This window comes from Diplotaxodon limnothrissa, linkage group LG5 (genome assembly GCF_057381915.1).
Source record: "Diplotaxodon limnothrissa isolate DT_005_m linkage group LG5, D_limnothrissa_male_GT1.1, whole genome shotgun sequence".
Taxonomy (NCBI): Eukaryota; Metazoa; Chordata; class Actinopteri; order Cichliformes; family Cichlidae; genus Diplotaxodon; species Diplotaxodon limnothrissa.
This window is the reverse complement of record NC_140600.1, coordinates 39,322,337-39,346,930: the sequence shown is the minus strand read 5'-3', so window position 1 is coordinate 39,346,930 and position 24,594 is coordinate 39,322,337. Positions and strand designations below refer to the sequence as shown.

Below are 24,594 nucleotides of genomic sequence, written 5' to 3'. Positions count from 1 at the left end.
TAACTCGCTGCACTGGCTTCTGGTTACGTTTAAAATCAGTTTGAAATCTTGGATTTTACTGTTGTGGCATTACGAGGTGAGGCCTCACATATCGCGATCTTCTCCATCCTTATCTCCAAACTGGATCCGTATGTTTGCAGATAGAGGTCTTCTTGTGGCGCCACGTTCCCGTCTGAAAACTAAGATGGGCTGAACGTACAGCTGTCGCCTGTCACAGTGGGCTGTTCCACAAGCTTCTCTTTGCACTCGTTAATCGTGGGATCCTTCAGTAAACGTTTGTGTTTGCGTTGTTTTAATACCTCAGTGAAGCATTTTGTGACTGATTCTTGTGTAAAAAAAAAAAATTACTCACTTACTTACTAAAATATGTTTAGCATGTTTGTTTACTGGAAACATGTTTTTTGTCATATGTTACAAACAAGTACAACATAAAACAAAACTAGTTATGAAATGCAGTGTATTTGTATGGGAGGGGCTTATGTTAGGAGAGAGGGCTGACTAATAACCATCTGTGATTAAAATGAACTAATGCTGTGCGAGGCATGACCCAGGATCCTGTTCTCACTGAGACATAATCGCGTTTGTCTTCTTCACACCAAATCAAAGAAGCCCACCCCTCTTTTATCAGCAGCTCCTTTAATGTCAGGCTGTTGTTCCTCTGTTGAGTGTCTGTTCTGTGTAATGATAGCAGTCATGGAAAATTGGCTGTTTCACTCTGAGTCACTTCGCTCGAGTCGATTGAATATCTAAAATAATACTGTAAATATATGCAAGGTGTAGTTAGAGGCCTGTGCAGAATCACTGGCTTAATGTGATGCAGTGAAATCAGCCGTTAAATTGAAATAGCTTCACTCTACTGAATTTGATGAAAGTAATAGAAGATAATTCAGCCGGGTCACGTGTTTGGATATTAATCCTTTGACTGGAAGGTTGTGAGTCGCTGCTTTTGCTTTTCTCTGTCCCAGATTGAGGAGCAGATACTGGGAACAGTGGGTGACCAGAGATTCCTCCTTTATGTGAAGTGAACTTTTCTGTTTTTAAGAGTGTGATAAGTTTCTTTTTTATTGTGCTTTTATTTTTTCTATTTATGATAGTTTTTACTCTTTTAATGTATTCCCCAGTTTATGTTTTTTCTGCAGTTTAAAGCGGTTTCATAAAAACCTATTACTGCATGGTTTATCATGTTTGATAATAATACAGACGATGCAACAATGATGAAGGAATATTAATTAATTGGATGTCTGTGTGACTTTGCAGAAAAAGAATAAAGGGTTGCATTAATGCTGTGAATCATACCACAGCACCAATACAGCAGAAACCTCGTTGCGACACAGAAAGATCGGTGGTTGCAGTGAATTATTTGTGCTTTCATGACAGATTGCAGTGACCAGCTGGTCGCCAGAGGAACAATCATTTCAATCTAACTTAGAAATGTAAAGATTGGCGACACGTTGGAAACAATCTGAGTCAGTCTGTGACAGTGAGCGCAACGCATCTCTTTGGGGAAAAGACAGAATTGTTTCCATCTCCGTGTACGTTGCTTATATTCCTCTATAAAAGGATTTTTGAGCATCCACATCAATTTACAGTTTTGCAGGAATTTACAGGAGTTTCTGTTCCATGTGTACGAGATGCAGTCTGGACTCTGAATTTAGTTTATTAGAGTTAATCACTGTATTAACACAAACAGAGTGCAGACTCACATATTTTCTCACTATCATATTGTATCGCTTTGAAGATGCAACTGGCTGCGAGTGGTCGCGGTAATTTCGGTGAATCCACCGTCTCCATCCAGTGTTTCCTCTTGTGTGATTACTGCATTAAATAAACTTGTTTCCAGATCTGACGAGTTCACCAAAAAAAGAAATCAGCTCCAGAAATGAGTCGGTGCCTGCAGACCCCTCAGATAAAATAGAAATATACAGAAAAATATGTAGACGCTGCTTTGCGTGACAGCTGGGACTACTCCAGCTGTCAGAGGATGTTTCTGTAGCTGATTTCTCTCATCGTAACATCTGTCCATCGCTGTCACTTCCACAGCTTGCTTCTGAAGCTTGGTAACATTTATAGGTAATGTAGGACTCCAGCCTCTGGTCCAAGACAGCGAGCGACTCACCAGACTTTAGAAACAGGAGTGCGCAAACATGGGACTGACGCGAGGTTATCTCCAACTTTTATACACCTGATTCATCTTTTCTCACATAAAAATAAATCTATAGACACAGTGGTTGATTCCTGTTAACGCTTTATGGACAGTAAGCTCATAACACAGTGATGGATCTAGTAAAAAAAAGACTAAACTAAAAGGTCTCAGTACATCAGGGGAAGGAGACTAAGCAGTAGGAGATAGAAGTAGAAAATTACTATATTGTCCTGTTCTTATCAGATATTGAGAAAATCCTCATGACTGACGCATTTCCAAGTCCCTGATGGAGGCAGGAAAGTGAAAGTAGGCAGTAAGATTCCAGTTTGGATCTCCTGACAGGTGAAAAATCTGTTCTTTCCCTTCCTCATGAAGTGTGTCTGCAGTGCAGTGATGTGGTAGCGGCCTCAATATGTGATTTTTATTAACGTGTCTTTGGACAAATTTCCTTTGATAAGCAAAGGTCGTCCTGGCTGTGAGTGCTGTCTGTACTTGAGCTGAGACTCTTCTGCCTGTACAGTATGTTTATATTTAGACTGAATGTCAGTGGTGTGGAAATAGTAATGGATTTCCATAAAGTGCATATGTGTGTGTGTGGGTGTGTGTGGGTTACTGCAAGCCCACACGTGCATGCATGCGTACATAAATGTGCAGTACAGCAGCTTATGTCTGCATATGCATGCAAGTACCCACATCTGTGTGCTGGGAGGAGTTTGGATAGGTCAGGACGTCTTCTGATTGCATCTGCATTGTTTATCTTCCCTCTTTCATATTGATGCAGCGATAAAGTTAATAATTCAGCCGTGTGTGTGTGTTTCTCCTCCTCTTAGTGAACAGTCTTTGTCATATGTGTATGATTCATTCACTTGTTCCTGCTGCCACCCAAAGGGATAGTTACAAATAACTTCGGTGGATAAAAATTCCCCTCTTGCTGATGTGGGCGGTCTTTTATCCTTGAAGCTCGGGTCCTCTGCCTGAGGCTTGGAAGCTTGAGGGTTCTGTGCAGTGTCTTTGCTGTTCCTAGGACTCTGCTCTTCTGGACAGAGATCTTGGATGTTGTTCCTGGGATCTGCTGGAGCCACTCGCCTAGTTTGGTGAGTGCCTCTTCTTTGAACCCTTGGTACTTCTCCAGCTACTTGTGTTCCTTCTGACTGATGTTGCTATCATTCGGATCACTACATCTATTGCTACAATGCTATTTTGTCAGTCTGTATTTGGAACTCACACAGGATCTTAGCATTTTGACCTCGGGACTTCCAGATTATACTCGGCACAGATGTTCCTGTACACTATGCCGGCCACTTGGTTATGGCGTTCCATGTATGCCTTGCCTGCTAGCATCTTGCACCCTGCTGTTATACGGTGGATTGACTCAGGGGCATCTTTACACAGCCTGCACCTGGGGTCTTGCCTGGTGTGATAGACCCCAGCCTCTATGGATCTTGTACTCAGAGCTTGTTCTTGTGCTGCCATGATTAGTGCCTCTGTGCTGTCTTTCAGTCCAGCTTTGTCCAGCCACTGGTAGGATTTCTGGATATCAGCCACTCTTCATGGTTCCCATTTGCCTGTGGGATCCCAGGTGCTTGTAGTTGTCCTCAATGTCTGCAATGTTGCCTTCTGGTAGTTCGAGCCCCTCAGTTCTGACTACCATCTCTCTCTTTGTTATCATCCGACTACACTTCTTCAGTCTGAATGACATTCTAATGCTTTTGCTGAACCAGCTGCTAATTGATGAGAGACACCCGGAATGGCTAACTGAAAGCTGGACACTCTTAATCCCCAAGGATCCCCGGAAGAGACCGGTCCCATCCAACTAGCAGCCAATAACCTGCCTCAGTACCACACACGCATAAATATGAGGGAAGAACACGCCGTCTTCTTCCTACATAACATATAAACAAATAAAATGTTCTTATTTTGTCGATTATATCATTGTTTTCTTCCTTGAATCAAACTCTGACTGAATGAAAAAACAACCAGCAACAATATTTAAAGAAACAAAAACAGGATTTAGAGCTGAATGTAAAACCCATATCTCAGTCTTTCTTTGTGCCTCCTCACCCCCACATCTTCCACTAAGTCACAGCGTCCCACTGTTTGAGGAGAAATACATATTTATTGTGTTTTGTTGTATTTGTTTGGCCCTCAGTGTCTCTGGGGGATTAGAATAAATTGTTCCATTTAAAGAGCCAGACGCAGTGTGTGTCTGTGTTGTAGGGATTTGTGGGTCCTCGTTGTTGTTTGCGTATTACCTTACACTATAACCTCAGAGTCTTATCATATGTGGCGGGGGGTAATCTGCTGAGCAATAAAGACTATATGAGGAACAATGTTCTATAATGAGATACTGTATTTAGTTGGGCCGTTTATGTTAATGAGGAAGTTCAGTTAGAGGATTTCTAACGATTGGTGTGTGAACACATCGTCAGCCAACAGCTCATGTTTGAGATGATTTATTACAGCAGCAGAAAATAGTTTTAGTTTGTCATCAAGGCTCTGAACTCCTCACTTCAAACTAATATGGCAGAAATTTGTGAGCGTTGAGTGAATCGAGCATACAGGTGGATGCAGAGCACCGGCACTTCATTAGACCCGTGAGCTGGGAGGGCATGTTTGATGTGTGACGACGTAGCTCGACGTGTCATCCTGATCACTCGCAGGTTTCACTCCATGCACGCAAACATTTCAATAGAAATAAGATCATGTAAAAACTAGAATTTGCATTTTTTGAGTTTATATTATGATTCATGTTGTTACAACAATCTGTCGCACAGGTGGCAACATGTGCAATCTACTCTGTGATTGACCTCGTAATGTGATCACTTCTCTTCCCTGCACAGTCAGCTGATATCGGCAGCATTTCGAACCTCCACATAATCAGCATCTTCATTCCTTCATTCTGTTGTCTTTACCTGAGCTGAAAGCCAGGCGTGCCATTTCTGAGCATTGCTCACCTCAGTGTTTTGAAGCAGGTGCGTCAGAAGCCAAGCTCTTCAGCAGACCCTTATTATCACCGCTGCAGAGAAGTTTCCCGATGTAAAGGCCATCGTCTCTGCCACCTCACTACGTGTGCTGAACACTGACGCAGGACTGCAAATATTCTACTAGTGCAGCTCAGAGAGAGACTGACTCACTGAGAATCGCTGCTTTCATTCTTCTGTTGTCTAAAGAAAAGGAGCCAGGAATGGAGGCAACATATTAAACAGGGAAGGGATTTACTTAACAGTGCTAACGAAGTGATGGCTTCAGTTGAAAAACTAATAAAATGAGAGTAGATAATACTCTAATGCATTGTCTCATAAACCCTTTTGCCCAGGACTGACTGTCAGAGCGTTCGTCCTGATTTTTCTCAGCTCGGTCTTGTCCAGAAGAATGAAGAACACGTTCTCCATCGCTCTTCTACTTCTTACACTTATTAATTTGCAGGAAACTTTTGTCCTATGCATTGTAAAATTGAGGTACAAACCGAACTTGAGCAGATAAAGGAACAGACAGAGAAAATCAGGCCCTCGCTGCTCCGTCTTTCATGCCCATAAGTCTGTAGGCGCATGAAGCAAATGGGAAATACAGAGAAGTGCAGCGGATGGTGATGGAGAGATGAAGGGCTCATTAGGTGGGTAAGTGCTCTCAGAAGTGGCAGCTGCTCAAGCAGTTTTTGAAGGCAGAAAAAAAGGATTTCGCTGACTGAACCCAGTTCAGAAACTCCACCAGGAGAAGATCGTGGATTGAGATTTTCTGGCTGGCAGTCGAAGAGCCGGACCGTTTTGTTGGAGGCATCCCAACTCAGACTTCTCTGCTGTGCTGTAAAAATATCAGAAGCTAAAATATAACCTTGGTCACTCGTTTATCATTTTCCTAAACAGGCATGACTGTGGTAGGGATATGTTGACTCGTATCTAATTATCTAACATCCTTTTAAATGTAACTCAGTTCATTACAGACTCTGGGGCTGTTCATGAAGCTCATAAGATAAAACTGTTTCCTCGTTTCTGTCATAAAGACGTTCTTACGACTGTGGATCCTTCATTGATGAGGATCGCCGATGTACAAATAATCGCTGTGAGCCAAAAACTCAGACTTTAGTTTGTGCTTAACACTCAAATATATAAGGCTGAATATCCCTGTCAGCTAATATTTGTATATTGATATTGTTGATTGATGTCGAAATATCATTCCCGATCTGGATTCCCGTTTTGTGCCTCCGCATCTCGATTTTCTGGCATCTGGCCTGAGGCGACCTCGCGTGATGTAAGACCTGCCTGCTTTAAGACTGACGGGCATCAAGAAGAACACGACAGTAAGTCAGCGAGTATCAGTGGATTTATGTGCGGCTCGCTCCTGTCAGACCTACTTATGATTTGAGAAATCTTCTAATGTGTCTGAGGCACGACGTGGCTGAACAAAGGCCCGTCAGCTCCGTCGCGTTTCCCTGGATAAATATGGGTTAAAAGAACAGAGTCGCTGACACCAGCAGACAATACTTTGCTGTTCCCTGAAGCGAAAAAGGCTGAGACATGCTGCTTTAGAGTTTCCTCACTGCTGGTACTCGCGGGGAAAAGGCTTGAGCAGAAATCCAAAAGAATTTTTATCTCTTTCAGAAATCCCTCGAGGAGACGGAGAGAGGGCGCCGGGGGTAAATTGCCAGCGGTTAGAGCTTCTCAACCTCAGGCTTGAGCAGCGTGTGCAGTTGACATGTGGCTGATATGAGGAACATTTAAAGAAAAACAGAAGTTTTTTAAGTTTTATTCACAGACTCTGCCAGATAAAGCCATCTGGCAGAATCTGTGAATAAAGAGAGAGAGAGACGCCACACACTGTTTCCCGTATCTCCTTTTCTCAGGTCAAATATCAGCGATAAAGCAGCACAGAGGCGGTGACGACCTGATCTCACTGAAAGAAATCGTTTTTACTAAAACTAACCAAAGTGGCCGTTGATTGTGTTGTTTCAGTGAGAAGTTCATGGTGAGACTGAACAAGAACGGAGGTCCAAAGAATCCAGAGAAGGTGGACCGGCTGTGTGCCCTCTTCACGGTAACAACACACACACACACACACACACACACACACACACACACACACACACACACACACACACACGTTTAATGAAACTCGTGGTGCAGTGATGGTGTTTCGTGTAATTTAAGAAGGGAACAGTTGAAAAACTGAGGATCTAAAAGTGAGGAAGCATTGCCCCCTGTTGCTCTGCAGCAGAATCAGTCTGCAGATCGTTTGATGCATTTTTGCTGCACTAAAGCTCCCAACGTTCACTGATGCAGTTATTTGAATTCTTCAGTAATTACAAAAACTCAATTGAAGTCAGTATTATAAGGTGAATGCATGATTTACATGTAAGTCACAGGGGAGATGAAACCAGACGTGCTTAAATGATTAAGCTGGTTAAATCTGAGCGTTCTTGTTTCAACCCGAGCTGGAATCAGTCCATATATGTCTAAATTACACACATATTTATAAAAGTAATAAAACAATCCACTGATGCAGCAGTCTAAGCAGAGCTTCTTAGTCCTCCTGTCTCCCTGGGCCACCTCCTCCAGCTCTTCCAGGGCCTTCCCAAACCCAGCAAACCCAGGACAACTGGCTAATTTTCATGAAGCTCCTCAAACTAAATATCTCTGAAGCTGAGCCCAGTCAGAAGCTAATTTCCTCTGAAGCCTTATTCTTAGCTCGGGAGCCATAAGTGAGAAACATAGACCGACCGATAACAACTTCACCTACCCGCTCAGTGAGTGGTACAGCATCCACATCAGTCTGTCTGGCAGTCTCCTGCTCCAATCTTCCTCAACTCATGAACAAGATCCAGAGAAACTTGAGCTTCTTAACTTGGGGCAGGAAATCATTCCTCTCCCGGAGTGTTAGAAACCACGATTTTCCTGCTGAGAAGCAGCGCCTCAAGGTGGAAGTGTTAATTATCATTCCAACTGTGTTGCATTTGGCTGCAAAACCTCCACAGCTGGAGCTGGAGATCACCTCTGACTGGACCAGCAGCACCATCATCTGCAAAAAACAGCAAAAGATGTGATCCAGGAGCTCCTGGCTCCACATCGGAGTTCTGTCCATAAACGTTACGAACAGAAACTCAGAGCACAAACCTTCTTTAATTGTAAGAAAAGCTGAAGCTGGTGGATGATGATGATGATGATGATGATACTTTTTTCTTTTTCTCACAGGATCTGAGTAACAAAGACATGAAGAGAGATCTCTATATTGTCTCACAAGTTATCAGGACAGGTAAGTTATGTTATGTAGGTGGAAACAATTCCTGCAGAAATGCCTGAAATAACAGAATAACTTTGTCAAGTTTATAATGTGCACCTTTATTAACCTGAAATACCATTCAGATTAAAATAGAAAGAAATGAATGCTGTCGTATGAATGGAACAGGAGCCTTTCTCATTATGTGACGCACACGCTTCTGGTTACAGGTCGAATGCTGCTGAATGACAGTAAGAAGGGTCCTCCGCACGTCCAGTACCGTCGACCGTATGGCTGTGCGGTCCTGGCCATGAGCGACGTGCTGCAGACCATCTCAGAGCTCAAAGAGGAGAAAGATTTTGTCCTTAAAGTGTACACGTAAGTGTCTGCACTCGCAGATAACGAGGCAAGAGAAAAATACTGAGGGTTCACCGCAAGTAATGGCCTGATTAGACTCACAGCACAGGACTCGAACCTGTGGTGAAGCAGTGACACAGATATGAGTCGCTGGTGTTGACATAAGCAGACATATGAATCCTAAATGAAGTGTACAGATCTCAGGTTTAGTTGCTGGCACTTCATTGGACAGATGGACAATGACCCAAGTAAAAAAATTGCAAACCCGGGTTTAGGAAGGTAAAGAATCAGCTGATCTCAAACCTGCCAGCATTTCGTTTACAGAGGAGAAAACTAAAGGCAGGAAACACAGCTGCAGTCAGAAGCTGGCAGAGTTACAAAGGAGGAAACACTCACTCGTAATGAGTTTGGGCTGGAGAAGGTCGGTACCTGTAAGGGGTTCTTAATAAAATATTAAAAAGTAAACAAAATGTTTACTTTTTAAATATTTTGTTACGATTATGCTGATATGTCCGGGTACATGTGACCCTCGAAATAAGTGGACTGTTGTTTTTTTGGTAAAGTCCTGATATTAAAGCTAAAAGTCTTTGTTTTAAATCCATATTTGAGTGAACTAAAATAGCAAAAGTGCCCAAAAATATCAGCTTACAGCACAAACTCAACACACCCAGAGCTCAGAGATGATATTTTCTTTTTGGAAAATCATTTTGTCCTACTCCAAATATTTCTGGGCTGAGAGAAAAGGTCAGAGAGAGAAAGAGGAGAAGGTTAAAGATAAGCGAGCTGGAGAGACAGTAAAGAGTGGGGCATGCCATATATTTTTATTATAGCTTTACTTCTGTTCTTATCGCTCTGTCACCACCAGCCTCTTCTTTTTCTCTCCTTTCCTTATTTGTAAGAGAGACCGAGAGCGGCTGCACAGCCTCACTGTCAGTGCAGTTTGTGACGTCAGCAGCTGTTCTTTCACTCACACGCAAAGTCGATGCTCGGCATTAGGGACTATCCCTCAGCTGAACCTCTAAAAACGTGCCTGCAGGATCTGTGTGTGTGTGTGTGTGTGTGTGTGTGTGTGTGTGTGTGTGTGTGTGTGTGTGTGTGTGTGTGTGTGTGTGTGTGTGTGTGTGTGTTTGATGCCTCAGTCTTAGCTGAACTGCTCGGGTCGGTTCACGGGGGGTTAGACGTCTCCTTTTCAGGCTTGTGTTCCAGCATCGTGTGACGTTAACGGGACCGAAATCATCAGTTTGTTAGAATCAGCCGAGGAAAATGTAGATCCACACGTTCACTCTGAAGAAAGACGAGTAAATTAAGAGTGGAACGAGCGAGTTGTTTTATTGGATGGGGCTATTTTATGTTAATACAAAAATCCAGCAGCTTGACACAGCGTGGCTCATCCACTGTATTATCTGCAAATAGGTCTGCTAGTTACTGCTCTTTTTCTCTTTCCTCCTGTTGTTTCCTTGATTAATCAGTCGATCTGTAAAACTGTGAAAATGCAATTTCCTGGCCTCTAAATGGCTCAAAGATGCCATTAACGGGTGTTTAATCTGACCTTTGGTCTAATCTAAAAACTGTTTTCCCTTTATGAAACAAAAAAAATAAATAAAATGTATGATTTGGCCGAGAGCAGCACTCTCTAGTGCACAGAAGTGTGCAATACAAACAGAGATGTTACATTTTCCAACAAAACCACAGAACCAAAGATGCGTTTGCACAAAAATGCGGCAGGTCAGCACTCGAAATGGAGAGTGGGTTTGTCAAGATACCAGCGATGAAGCCCGGGTGAAGATGATCTGCACACAGACAAATGTTTTGTTGCATTTTTGGAGTAGCAGCAGGAGTGAAAGGGAAGCCTACAAGATGGGAGTGAACCTGCTGCCGTGTGTCGTTTGGAGATGATGACACCGACAAAGAGACAGGAGGCCCGGCTGAAGATATTAAGATCCACACTGGGAGTGAGCAGGATGGAAGGGATTTGAAATGAATATGATGAAGTTCGAGCTCCATGCAGAAGAAGAGAAGATTCAGAGGACAGATGTTTGGTGCGACAGGAGAACAGACAACAGAGAGGGAGAGATGGAGACAGCTGATCTGCTGTAGAGACCAACGAAGACATGGAAGAAAGACCTGCTCCAATTTATCCGTGTATTTAACTCCAAAATTTCCCCTCACTTCCTCTGACATGTCAGCGCTGCTGCTCTGCCTTGCTACCTGTCATTCACCTCACCACCCCAGCATCCACCCGTAGACCACGCCCCAATTTTATATTTTAATTGCAATGATTGATGGCACGTACGCCCCAAAGTAACTGCCAAAGTAACTAGATTTCAAAAGTCCATTATATCCAACCGAACTTTTGTTGTATAAAAACACAAGTTACAAATATATTGTTATCCTTTATAGGACATGATTGTTTTTTGTTGCTCTCCAGGTGTAACAATGAGAATGAATGGTACCAGATCCATGAGAACATCATCCGCAAGTCCAGCACCAAATACACGGCACCCAGCACCAACTACGGTAGGAGAGACCACGTGTTTGTGTACCCTGAGTTTGGATGATCGGACCCCAACAAACTGAGTGTGGGATGAAGAGCACATCTCTGATTTATGCTAAATACAAATACTGAAGCTCATAGTTACATTTAAGAATAAATAACTTGTTAATATCTCAAAGATCTCCACTTTCTTTCATGCAAACTTTTCTGGTTCTGAATCCCGAACAAGCCCCTAAACTGTTATGTTCCCTGAAACGGGCTACAGGATGAGGGGAGTAACAGTAGAGCAGCGGTTCCCAACCTCCAGGCCAGTTGTTTGGTACCGGGCTGCGAGAGTGGAGGCTCGGGGGTGAAGTGTATGGTTTTCTGGGTTTTTATCAGTTTTTAGCGTTAACTTGGTTTCCTTCGGACTGTAATGAATAAATCTTCTTTTTTTGGTATACTGGTTTTATTTTGTATTTATGACACCTTAATGGCCGGTCTGTGAAAATATTGTCAGGTATAAACCGGTCTGTGGGGACCGCTGGCCTACAGGATGAGGGGAGTAACAGTAGAGTATCCATGTGAAAGAAAAGGTGAAAAAGATTACAAACTCAATCCTGATTTTATTAAAAGCTCTAACTTCGCCTCTACGCCCTAAATAATCCAGAAATAAAAGAAAAGCATCAGCAAACAGATAATGTTGGGAGATTGGAAATAAAAATGAAGAATCTGCACCTCAACAACACAAAAGAAGAAAAACCCCACTCTGCAAACAGGAGGTCACAGTTACTCACTGGGAGCTTGACATAATTAAAACACAACACACGGCTAAGGCTACTGTACGTCTGGCCCATAGAGAGACTGAGCTGCTCTCCTCCCCAGCTCTTACACTGTAGGCCTGGTTGATCGCTGAGTGCAGCCAGCTGTGCCCTCACTCCACTGGAAATGACGGGCAACCCAGCTATGGTAAGAGAGGAGGCATAAAGGTTAGCAATCAACACCCAAACAACACAGCAGGCTTGCTACACGTATATCGGAGCACAATTTATTGTCCTAAAAGTATATTTTTTTTATTCTACTGGATTTTTTTGTCCAGGTGAATTATTTTGGCCACAAAACCCAGAAGCAGATGCGTTATCCTTGCAGGGTTACCCTGCAACATTAGCAGTGCGGTGGTGTTTTTGTGAACACAGCAGCCGAGGGTGGAGGCAATTTCTAGCACTCAGTTATTGCTCCAACCCGCTCATGTTCTGTGTGGACCGTTTCTTCCAGTCACTTTATTACTTCTGTCAAAGCACAGAGGGCAGGAGCAGATTCTAGTCCTGCAGCACTTGTGACTCGTTTTATTTCATTGCTGATGAGTCAGCCGACATTTCAGGAACACTGAACAAAAAAGAGTTCCCAGGAGCAACTTATTTAGAGCGTCTGACTGACACATGCAAGTCATCACACTGACATCAGCGGGAAAATCATATTAATTGGTGTCACTGTAGAGGACTCTCCTCTGCCCCAGTGTTAAAGTCTGTGAACTCCATGACCCCGCACAGATATGTGTCTTTAAAAAAACATAATCCAGCAGCAAACTTTTGTTTTCAGGTGAAGAGATGAACCCAGACTAACAGGCTGAGAGTCTGCTGGAAAAGCAGTTTGGCAACGTTTAGCATGCATTGAAATGTTTGTTCTGATTCTGGGGAGATCAAACGAGCTCTGCAGCTTCAAAACTCTGTTTAGACTTTAAGTTTATCTGAATTTTATGTGTGGCCTAAAGGCTGTGCTTTTTAAATAGGACACTTTGTTCTGTCTTCTTCCTTTGCTTTTCATCCATCTCTCTACCCATCTTCTTTTTCTGTCAACCCACTCGTTCCCATTTCTTCCCCTTCACATCCTGCAGGGCTGATCATCTCCCTGCAGCTGCTGAGGGGCGACATGGAGCAGGTCCGCAGAGAAAACCCGCTCATTTTCAGCAGGGGGGTGGCCATCACACGCAAACTGGGATTCCCAGATGTCATCATGCCCGGTGAGTCACGTATCCAGCTTCATGCAGGCCTACCCATCGCAGCGCAGCGGGCTGTCCACCTCAACACTTCTATTCTTAGTTTACGTAAGCACACAGCAGAGATGGGCTCCGTGAATAACACGTAAAATAAATAAAAACAACAATTCAGGTTTGAATCATGTAAATGGGTCAGACAGGAATAGAAAAAGTGCTGAATGTCTGGGCGGGTTTTGTACATCTCTACCTTCTGCTTTTGAAGAAGGGAGCAAAAACACGTACCTGTTGAGCTGAAGCACAGAGAAAAGGTGCAGTGTTGCAGGTGTTCTTCTCGAGCAGGCATTTTGTAAACAGTTTTATTTCTTGCAGCTATAAAAATCTTCAAAAGCTTTGTTTGGCTTTCAAAGAGGCCTTTGGATCAATGTCCAAGTTCCAAACAAAGAAAGAGAATTTAGATTTGAGGTCCAGGATCCCTGAAAATAAACAAGTGACTTCAAGGCTGGACAGATGGACAGAACCACAGAAGCTGATCTGCGCTCCTGCCGGGCTGCTGCTTAATTTAGATTCCTACATGGGAGCAACAAAGGAGTGAATCTGGTTTTTCCAGCAGGAACGTCTCCAAAGCACTGGTCGAAGTAAACAGTTTCCCAGAATTGGACCCGCTTTGTGATATTCCTGTGTTAGCTTCCTCTTCTGAGAGCTATAAATCCATTACAGGGAGACCGAATGTGTCAGTTTGCATCTCTCCACTGACTTCATTTTAATTACAGTGGAGCTTCTCCTCCTGTAATATGTTAAAATGTTTGTGAAGACCTTCAAAGCTGTAAATGTGTTATTATTTAATAACCCAATAAACTGAGTTACAGGCTTGTAGATATTTAAGTCCACAGATGTATTTTTCACAAGTGTGGAAATCTCTTTCAGCAGTACTTAGCTTAAGTCACTTTGATGATTTAATGTGTCTTTTTGTACAGCTTCCCAGCTGTTTCTGTCGGTGTGTAAAAGATAATTCAATCTTCTCAAGAAGTGCACTGCCTGCTGTCAGAGACGTGTTAGGCATGCACGCTCATTTATTTATCAGTCTTAGCTCTTATCTGCCCCAGAGGACTGACATCATTTAGTCCAGCCCCTCTGCAGGAGACTGGAGCTCAAACTATCTGGTCCTGGGTGAGGAACCAGACAAAGAGTGATTCAAATGATTTGCCATGGGAGACCCTGCCAGGGACAAATCCCCCCACCCCTGAAAAAATATATATATATATAAAAATCTCCACCACAATAAGGTAGTGATCGTGGTAGTGAACATGGAAATGTCGAGTGTTAATCAGACCTTTAGAAATCATTGCTGTGGCACTGTGAGCAGATGTACACACAGTGCAGCAGCTTCTGGAGGAAGTAAGAACCAGGGGGCAGAAAAATCTGGCAAAAGAAAATAAAAATGGCAAATGTTTGATAAATCTTAGAGAAAGCAAAACAAATGAAAATAAAAAATATATCGTGATGTCTCACTGTGAGGGACTCATAGACTTCTTTAGACCATGTTGGAGGTTTTCTTGGTGCACTGTGGAGTTTAAATATGTGAATTTGTTTCCAACTTCACTTTGAAAAGTAAAATATTATAGTTCCTTAAGTTTTCTCTCATAAATTTGCAGCTGACACAAAGATTTTACATTTTTATGTTTGAGAAAACTTTTATTTCCATATCTGGATTTTAGGTTTTATGCCTCGTTTTTCCAACTGGCTGCAGCCTGATAAAGAAACCACAAAGATGGACAAGTGTGTGTTTGTGTGTGAATGCTGCAGCAGCCTGATATCACATCCAGGCAGCAGCTGGATTTACATACAAAAAGCATCTCACTGTTTACTTTTTGTATCCACTACTTGCAGCTTCATTCAGTTAAAGAAACCTTACCTGTCCCACATTCATGCTTACTTTTTAGATTTAGCAGAAATACCAAACACTGATGCTGCTGAAGCTAAAGTGCTATGATCTCCACAGTCTCCTGTTAATTCATTTATGCAGCCTGTAAAATATGTGACCTCAGAAAATATTCAACATCCCGCATTTATGTGCTTGACAAGAGAGGCTTTCTTAGAGGCACAATTTCAGCCCCAAATATAATTTCTCCTCTGGTCTGTGGTGCTGCTTGTCCGGTGAGATAGCTATGATGCGAGCTGCCATGTTTTAGAGCTGCAGAAATGTCTGTTGCTCTTCAATAGACAGGGCTGAAAAATGAAGCTGAGGGCAAAAAACTGCAGTTCCTCTAAAAGCAAGTCAGTCCCTTAGACTTCCTGTTAACTTTACAGCAGGAAATAAACATTCTTACAGCCTGCTACAGAAATTATTCAAAGCTTTTACCCCGTCGTGCCAGCTGTCAGGAGTTAATCTTTACATAATTACAAGAAGTGCTTTGAATACATCATCATTACCATAGATTCATCTTTACCACATCAGGTCCTTTTGTAGCAGCCCTGCAAGCCAATCGTTTGCTTTGTATTTAACTTTCGCCTTTAGAAATAAAGGACACGAGTCGAGCAGCTTCATAGTCCAGCTCATGAACCTGCTGTGCTGCTCTCATTGGTGAATACTCTTAATGATGATGAGCTTAACAGGTAAACAAATGAACACTTACATTAAGCTTCCCTCTACAGCAAACAGGAAGAAAACAGCAGGGCTGCACATCCCACAGGCACCAGTGTCTTTCACACACATTAACCACTGCTCCCCTCAGGCAGTGATGGAGTGAGTGTTTAACTCCCATCTTTATACATTAAAGGTGACACCTCCTCTATGAGGACGAGCGGGGAGTGATAAATGAGTCCGCACACGTCCACACAGGTCGTTAGTGTGTCAGCTTAAAATGTGTGCGACACACCGCGCCTGCTTCGAGATTACGGACATGTTTGCATCTTTGTTGCATCTTTACAAATAAAACAACCATGTGCGCTGGTGTTTGACTCATATTAGTCTGCATTAACATGTCTCTGCTGGTCCAGGTGACATCCGTAACGACCTGTACCTGACACTGGAGCGAGGAGATTTTGAGAGGGGAGGGAAAAGCGTTCAGAAGAACATCGAGGTGACCATATATGTGCTTTACGCCGACGGAGAAATCCTCAAGGTAGGGAAACGTTCCTGCTGTAAAAAGCCTTCTTTTGTCCATTTAGTGGCACATAATATAAACAGACGTTCAGCATCTTTCTTCTTCTAACAAAAAAAACAAGTCTTTCATCAGTTTGAAGTTGTGCCTAATGTTAAACTTTAGGCTGGTTTATAGCAGTAAGTTTCTTTAAAGGCAGCAGAGAATTTGTAGCTCACAGCAAACATGTTTCTGGTGTTTTGATGGTTTAGTTCAAGTTTAGAGTAGAATTAGCAAACAATTAAAACACACTAAGTAACAGCTGCAGCAGATGAACCACTTCAATGTTTTTTGGAGATGAAATGACCTGTTTTATTGGACTGTAAGAGTAAAGTAGTGAAAATGTTGTAAGTTAGAATAAATGAGCAGTATAATCCACTATCAGCTCTTTTATGTGTGTGAAATCCACGTTGTTGACCGTGCACACTTCAGTACATGCTTTTAGTTTCTGTGCCGGTCTCATGATTTCTTGGGTACCTGCTGCCCCCTGTAGGTTCAAACCTCATATAAAGAAACTAAAACACTTTAAAGCAGTAAAACACCAGGGCAAACATCCGCCTGCTTTACAGGTGAAAATAGAGCAACAGGACCTCTGAGTCTTTGACTTTATTTATTTTCTGCTGTGTTTTACTTGCATCTATTTGAAAGACTGAGTGTAAACACAAAAAATATTTTATGAGCTGGAATGTGCAGAAAATAGGTTTAAATGTTAAACTAATTTATTCAAGTCAGAGAATGTTGCATATAATTAAATGTTTGCTTGATGCATAAAGTTAAAAGATTAAAACTAATAAAACAAGTTTTAAAAAGAGACTTTTCCATCTGATTATATTTTGTATGATGATTATGTAGAAAAAGTAGAATTGGGCTGAAAGATCTATCGCTTTATCACCTCTTCAGGTTGTAAATCGTGTTTTTAAAAAGTAACTAAGTAACTAAGTGATTAATTACTTTTGAAAATAAGTAATCAGTAAAGTAACCGGATTACTTTTTGGGGAAGTAATCAGTAATTAGTTACTTGACCAACACTGCACACAAGTAGTCTCAGTGATAACAAACAATATTACTTACAGATGATTAACAGAGGTGAAACTGCCCAATGCCAGCATACGACTGTCTGTAATAACTGTGTATTTTCAATAGTGTCTATAACATCTTGCAGGCTACTGTCTGCTATAACAGCTTGTATGTGGATGGAGGTCAGACCCTCCACTGAGCATCGTATGAAGGATTACACCAACATGTCATCCGCCTTCACTGTGCTGCCCAATAATAATCCTAGAGAGAAGGAAGCCCCCCCCCCTTATTTTAGCGAACTTTAAGGTTTTATATCTAATTTGGAGCCTTTTACCTTGTCATATGTGTCTGACAACATTTTGTCCCATTGATTAAATTGTTTCTGGCTTATTTCTATTGGCACTGTTTGAAATAAATATAATAATTTGGGTAGTATATTCATTTTATTCCAATCTATTCTCAAATATAAACTTAGGTTATGACTTTTGCACAGACTGAATGTAAGACAGTGGTTCACATCTCCATCAGTCCCTGCTGTCCAGCTCTACGTCTAACTTTATCTCTCCGTTGGATCCTATTTCCTTGGCACGTTCTGCTCCTGGCTTTTCTTGAGTTTTCAGATGTTTTAGTTTCCCTGCAGAAATGAAAGAACTGGTTCAACATTAGATGTTCTTCATCGTCACTTAAGAACATATGATGAGCTCAGTGCACTGATATGACCTGACAGTGTGAAACTAAAGCCTTTTTTAAAGTATGCAGGCAGGCTGAAAGGCCGTCTATTTGAATTAGATATAATCTTCATAGCCTGCGACACGTTTCTTACATGTTACGATGAATCTGACTGAACTGATCACTACAGAAGAGTTGTGTCAGAAACAGCTGGGCCAACAAAGGCACAAGTGGAGTGTTGGACCCACTCTCAGTGACAGTAAATGCATTTCTCTGTGCTGACGATGAGATATCCTGATCACACATCTCTGAAATCTTATCGGTTTTTAAACTAAACTGCTAACTGAGGTGAGCTTATTGAAAAGCTCATTAGCAGATGATCAATAGTCTGAACAGCCTGAGTCAAAAACAGAGAAAACTGCTGTTCTGGCAAAATTAAAAAAAAAAAAAAAATTAAATTTGAATGCAGTTGATCAGAGTAATCGCATCACTAACCAGCCGACTTCTGAGTGATGTTTGTGTTTGTCTCATGCACAGCACGGCCGTTGGTGGCACCTTTGTCCGATGTTTCTCCACACTGGCTCAAACTTACGGGCTCTGCAGTTTGAGGTTCACGTTGGAATGAGTCTGTAGAAATAAACAAGTTCATGCTTCTGTGTTTTTCATAAATGTTATCATTTAACTTCCAACTTTTCCACCAAAAACAAGCCAGCCTATCACACCTTTCTTAAAGGTTCCCATTCAAATACGTTTTCACTCCTTGACTTCGCTTACCTGAAGGACCCCTTTCAGTTGACCTTTGAGTATCACTCAAATGTGTTGTGTGCTCAGCTGGCCCAGGTGTTGGTGTGTCACGGTTGTTGGGGCCACTCTTGTCCACGGTTTCTCCACACTTGCTACGGGTACTGGGACTCAGAACTGTGGTGTACGGTCCACAGCGATCTGAGTCAAACACACAAAAAACACACAACTTTATGTTTCTGTCCTTTTACAGACTGATCATATTGTCACATTATTTTTAATTTACAGTATGTAGGTTCAAATTTAACTGTGTATAACCTTAATAGCATAACCACCAGTCAGTCTAACTCTATTGTTGTACCACCTTTCATGATGGTACGACAGGACAGATGGAAACTGTTGTTTCCCTTTATGAACAAATCAGATAATTACTCAAAACTTAAATAACTAGTTTAGATTTTAGTCTTATTTAGCATTTACCCTTTATTAGTCACAGTACAAACAGGAAGTATGAGGAAGACTGACACACTTAAATGATACCTGAGAGCTGAATTTGCTTTCATTCTCTCTCAGTAAATGTGTTTATCGCTTATGTGAATGACTGTTTATACTCCAAACTAAATGGTTTTGGGTGTCACTGTGGTTTAGGTTTCCATCTAACAAGCAGAGACAGATTCTGGAAATATCCACTGTCCTGTCTGTGAAAAAATAAAAAACAAACAAACAACAAATAAACAAAAAAAAACTAGAAAATAAGAACATTTATGGTTCTGTACTTTTACAGACTGCACACACACACACACACACACACACACACACACCCTTGCATGCAGACAGTAAATATTTTTACTGTTAGCATGGCGTGCTTCTGTCATGGACATGAGTGCATGGGCCCAGGATCACTGCTCACAGAGCCGTGCACAAACGCAGGTTAAAGCTCCATCGTGGAAAGAATAAGCCACGTGTAATCATGATCTAAACCACCGCTCTGGAAAACTGTTCTGAGGTCAGACAAATCCAAATGTAAAATGATTGTTGGAAAACAAGGATTAAAGAGGGGAGAGACCATCAGTTCAAAAGTCTGCATCTCTAACAGTGCGGTGTTGCATCTATTCACATACCAGAGTCCAGAGTGTTACACGACACACAGAGAAAATGCAAAAACAATAACATGAAATCAGTATTTTTGCACCCTGCAGATGGTTATTAACGTCATTTCTTTTTAAACGTACCTCTCTGACATGTTCCGATGGCGCCGATCGTGAGTAACGTTCCCACAGCTCCAATCAGAATTCCAAGCACAACACTCCAGCCATGAACACTGATCTGATCTGACACTTTGCATTCCTCAAATATTTTCTCTGAAACACATGAAAAACAGCAAGGTTATAAATGTCATACTGTATCCAAAAATACTTTTATTTAAATATAGAAAAACTAATAATAAAACACCAATTTAAACCCAACAAAGAAGAGAAATCTCACCGGGCACATAGATCTCTGCTTTAGTCTGGTGGTGGATGTCCTCCTGCCTGGCTACGCAAACAAACAGGTTAGTTGTTGTCCTGCTAACGGTGGATCTCAGGGAGACGTAGTAGCGTCCTCGCTTTTCAGAGACCTGTGGCTCCTCGGCAGGGAGAACGTTTCCATTGCTGTCCTGCCACTCCAACTTTGGTTTGGGAAAAACGCCTGGAACCTCACATCTCAGCGTCACCCCGTCCTCTGTGACATTAAGTATGGCAGTATATGGTGTCATAGACGCGCCTGTAAATAGAACATCATGTAAATAGTTTGTAGAAATGTGATAATATGACATTTTGTCTACAGCTACTTAAATAGCTTAGAAAAATAAAACCACAGCACGCCAAAAGAATGAACCTAAAATGTGATGAAAATTAAGCCGAAACTTTGGTGGTCAACAGAAACCTAGAAAGTGTTCAGGTTTTGTCCCAGTGTATTAAATCTCCAGCAGCTCCATGCTGACCGCTCATCAAACAGATGCACCACAGATTTCTCTTTTTTCCTCTCTTCAGTCATTAACTTTGCTGATGTATGTTAGTAGCTCATACATCAGCTTTAACCATTTTCACACAGCACAGTAGCACAGCACAGAAGGTAAAAATAGAGTTAAGGCCTGCTTTCAAGTTAGCTAATCAAGAAGTTTCAGACCGGAATGGTAAATGGCCTGTATTTATATAGCGCTTTACTAGTCCCTAAGGACCCCAAAGCGCTTTACACATCCAGTCATCCACCCATTCACACACTGGTGATGGCAGCTACATTGTAGCCACAGCCACCCTGGGGCGCACTGACAGAGGCGAGGCTGCCGGACACTGGCGCCACCGGGCCCTCTGACCACCACCAGTAGGCAACGGGTGAAGTGTCTTGCCCAAGGACACAACGACCGAGACTGTCCGAGCCGGGGCTCGAACCGGCAACCTTCCGATTACAAGGCGAACTCCCAACTCTTGAGCCACGATCGCCCACGACCGGAAATGGGGAAAAAACGACACAGACTTTCTCCCTCACTCTTCTATTTCCTCCTGTGTGCAGAGCTGCACATTCACAGCTCTGATGTTCTGTTTGAGTCAGTTAACAAGTATTATAGTGTGTTAGAGCATGCAGGGACAGAACTAATCATGTGCAACGTTCAAATGCAAAACAAGGAAGCAGAGTAAAGTTTGTAACAGCCCACAGAGGAAAAGCAGAGCTGGAGGTCGGTGAAAAAGCAGCCTGCAGATGTGACGTGATTGTGCATGATGTTTGGAAAGTACATCCGATATACAAAATAACAAGTCTCTGCTTCTCATCATCTCAAAGACATTTAAATTTGCAATGTGTGCTGATGGATTACCAACATAAAGACAACACAGAGGTAATGTAGAATACATTTCAGTTCAACCAAATTATGAGAAAAAGTGATGCTAAATAAGTGAGGAATGATTGTTTGAAAGCATGGAAGTAAATACCTGTAGTTAGCAGGACTGGGTACAATTATTAAAATGTTCAGTGAAAATACATTTCAAATGTAATTTTTTGTTCAAGTCACCATATAAATGTCTCCACACAGACGGCTCCTGCAGTAGCGGTGTCAGTTAGCAGTGTGGGAGCGTGGTGTTAGATTTGGTGCCTCCAGTTTAGACGGTCAGACATAAAAACATGATACTCAGGCCTGCAGAGATGAAGTCATTCACACACATTGCAGATTTAGATGTCAGTGACATAATCAAAATCAGGACTCACCAAGAATGTTTTCAGCTAATCTGTCCATGTAGGAGGGACCTTAAAGGCAAAGATGCAGATGGATTACAGCATATCATGGCTGCTGAAAGCTTTCAGACTGAACAGTTTTCATACATTTAAGACTTGAGAGTAAGTTCTTGTACTCAGTCTGTGGGCTCTCTCCCTTCAGGCTTACTGTACAGTTGTATTGCTCACATGAATTCACAGCTGGTCATCTGCTCAGTCTTAGCATTTTTATTATGAACTCAGATTTCTGAGAGCATGCAATCATACAAGTGAAAACCAAAAGCAGGGCTTTTATACATGAGCTGACTGCACAGCCATTCTCTAGTCTTAGCATCCTTTCACTTCTTCACAAAGACATTAATGTATTATTATTTCAGCATGCAAATAAAATTAGTCGCTATGCAGAGAGAAGATTAGGCAAGCTAGGAAATCTGCTAGCAGGTGATTTAGCCCACACAAAGGTGCCTGCCACAGTTTAGTAAGACGGTCAGGTTAGTGAAAGAAAAGGCAAATCACACAAATCTAACACTGTAAACTGTGAACATGTTAACTGTAGGGAATCAAGCTTTGGGTAACACCAGTCACGCTGTGACTTACAGTGTGTACTGAAGAAAGACGGTAAGCAGTGAGCTCAGAGTTAGAAGTCTCTCAGGAAACAGGGCGACTTCTTGCACAGCTGCTGGGGGAAGCATGAGCAAGCACAGAAAAAGGTGTGACTCAAAGCATGCATATATATATAACCTTTTACATAAATATATGTATTAATCTTACAATGAGCATTAATCTCTGGATGTCTTTAGTTTCAGTTTTTTTTAAAAAGAAAATCAGCCACAGTCTGTAATTCAAATCAACATAAGTTTGGCTTATTTAAAAACACTCACTGACAATGAGCTGCACGCTGAACGTTCTCGGGGGGTTGAGCCGTGGAAAAAGACACATGTAGTTCCCACTGTCAGACACCCTGGTGTTGTTGATCCTTATGGAGGCGTTACCGTGTTTCAGTTCTTCTTCCAGGTGAGAGACCCGACCTTTGAACTGCCCATCTTGGCCTGGTCGTCCATTATTGTAATGGACACCAGCATCATACATAAACACCTCCTGATGACCCTTCTTCCAGTCAAACAGGACATTAGTGATGTCCTGTTTGCTGCTGAGAGCACAGGGCAGAACGGCAGCGCTCCCTTCTTCCACGATCACTTTAGTGAGTGTGGGCACTGAAAAACATGTAGAAATAACATGTAAAAATAAATATATACAAACACACATTTTTGTTTGATAATTGATATTGAAATGGCTTTTCTTTAATCACGGTGATACAGCTGTTTTAGGTTCTTAGTTGCCCTGCTTATAATTAAAAGCTACACTTTAGCTATTAGGAAAGGCAGCCATTCATTTTACCTGAATCCTTCAATCTGTCACTTTCTAATGACGTCCATCCATCAGGTTTCTTACCGCATTAATTTCGCCTCTGTCCATCAGCCCACCGGGAAAATTCCCGGTGGGCCAAAAAAACGATTGTCTGCCAAAAACTGATTGCTTGTATTTAAACTGCTATAAATAACTTGTTAGTCTATAATACGTGAAACATATGTCAAATGTATCCCTCATGAATGATATTAAGTCATCCTGAGCCACAAACAACATTCCTGTAAAAAGGTAGATGCCGCAAACAGTTTTTAGCAGGGACTTTTATATATCCTTTATTTGTGCAGTTAAAAAATGTCATTAACATTAAAAATGTCTTTTGTAAGACCGAAGTTCACCGAAATCCATTTACAAACATACATATTACGCATAAAAAAAACAAAAAAAAAAAAAACACGCTGAAACATTGGAAATCAGTTTTTGGCAGGCGATCGCTTTTTGGTACAACGCCAGTCCATGACCTCTAGAAATTTTTATTAATATCTTTAAAATGATAGCAGCACAAACGAAAATTTTTGCAGCACAAACGTTTGATACCACTTTTGTTGGATTTGAAGAAGGTGGGGGGGCCAACTTCACTCACATCCTTGGGCGTGGTGTTAATTGTTTGCTGTTTTCGCGATCGAGTCGCGCATGAGGATATCACCAGGTAAACTCGCCACATTTTTAAACACTTTGTTGTTCAACAGCATCAAGACTGACGGAGTGTGTTTGAGACAACCTCACAAGTGTCACAGTTGACACATTTGGCGTTTTTTTGCTGATCCGATAACAGACACCATCTTCTCAAATATCCAGTAACCCACCTGCTGCACGGCACGACTCGACACTTTGCTACTGTACATAAAAGACCGTACAACGTTTTTAGTAATATACATTTTACACAGTGTTACCGGTCAGCGATGTGGTGACGATCAGGATAAGTGCAGCGAAGCGTTTCATTGTTGTCGATTCAGAGAAACTCGTGGAAGTCCCTCTGTTCTGAGCGGATGATCTGATATACTAGTGTCGGTGTTGTTCCCAGACCATGAAAATGTTGTTCCAGGTTCAACATTGGAAGTGACCAATCACATTGTTGTGACGTTATTCTTTTGCGCGCCAAGCCATTCGTGCATTTATGAAATTCCAATGTTGCAAGGACAATATCAATTCTGCTTACTGTTTATTAAAGGGT

General features: G+C 41.9%; 2 protein-coding genes across 2 annotated transcripts in view; one reads left to right on the top strand and one right to left on the bottom strand.

The window, feature by feature from the left end:
* The window catches only part of LOC146632883 (dedicator of cytokinesis protein 3-like), a 247,985-nt gene that overhangs the window by 191,778 nt on the left and 31,613 nt on the right, over nucleotides 1-24,594 (top strand). The window contains exons 10-15 of the mRNA XM_085353604.1: nucleotides 7,093-7,174; nucleotides 8,329-8,389; nucleotides 8,584-8,731; nucleotides 11,139-11,227; nucleotides 13,078-13,203; nucleotides 16,177-16,301. Of these exons, the coding sequence (XP_085209730.1) occupies nucleotides 7,093-7,174; nucleotides 8,329-8,389; nucleotides 8,584-8,731; nucleotides 11,139-11,227; nucleotides 13,078-13,203; nucleotides 16,177-16,301 (631 nt within the window). The remainder of the gene's footprint in view (nucleotides 1-7,092; nucleotides 7,175-8,328; nucleotides 8,390-8,583; nucleotides 8,732-11,138; nucleotides 11,228-13,077; nucleotides 13,204-16,176; nucleotides 16,302-24,594) is intronic.
* On the bottom strand, nucleotides 17,861-24,369 carry LOC146632884 (programmed cell death 1 ligand 1-like). Its single transcript, XM_085353605.1, has 8 exons — nucleotides 24,314-24,369; nucleotides 22,877-23,209; nucleotides 21,990-22,028; nucleotides 20,232-20,510; nucleotides 19,979-20,107; nucleotides 18,780-18,947; nucleotides 18,501-18,632; nucleotides 17,861-17,970 (listed from the first exon to the last, which is right to left on the bottom strand). The coding sequence occupies exons 1-8, from the start codon at nucleotides 24,360-24,362 to the stop codon at nucleotides 17,861-17,863; spliced, it is 1,239 nt and encodes a 412-aa protein (XP_085209731.1). The 5' UTR covers nucleotides 24,363-24,369.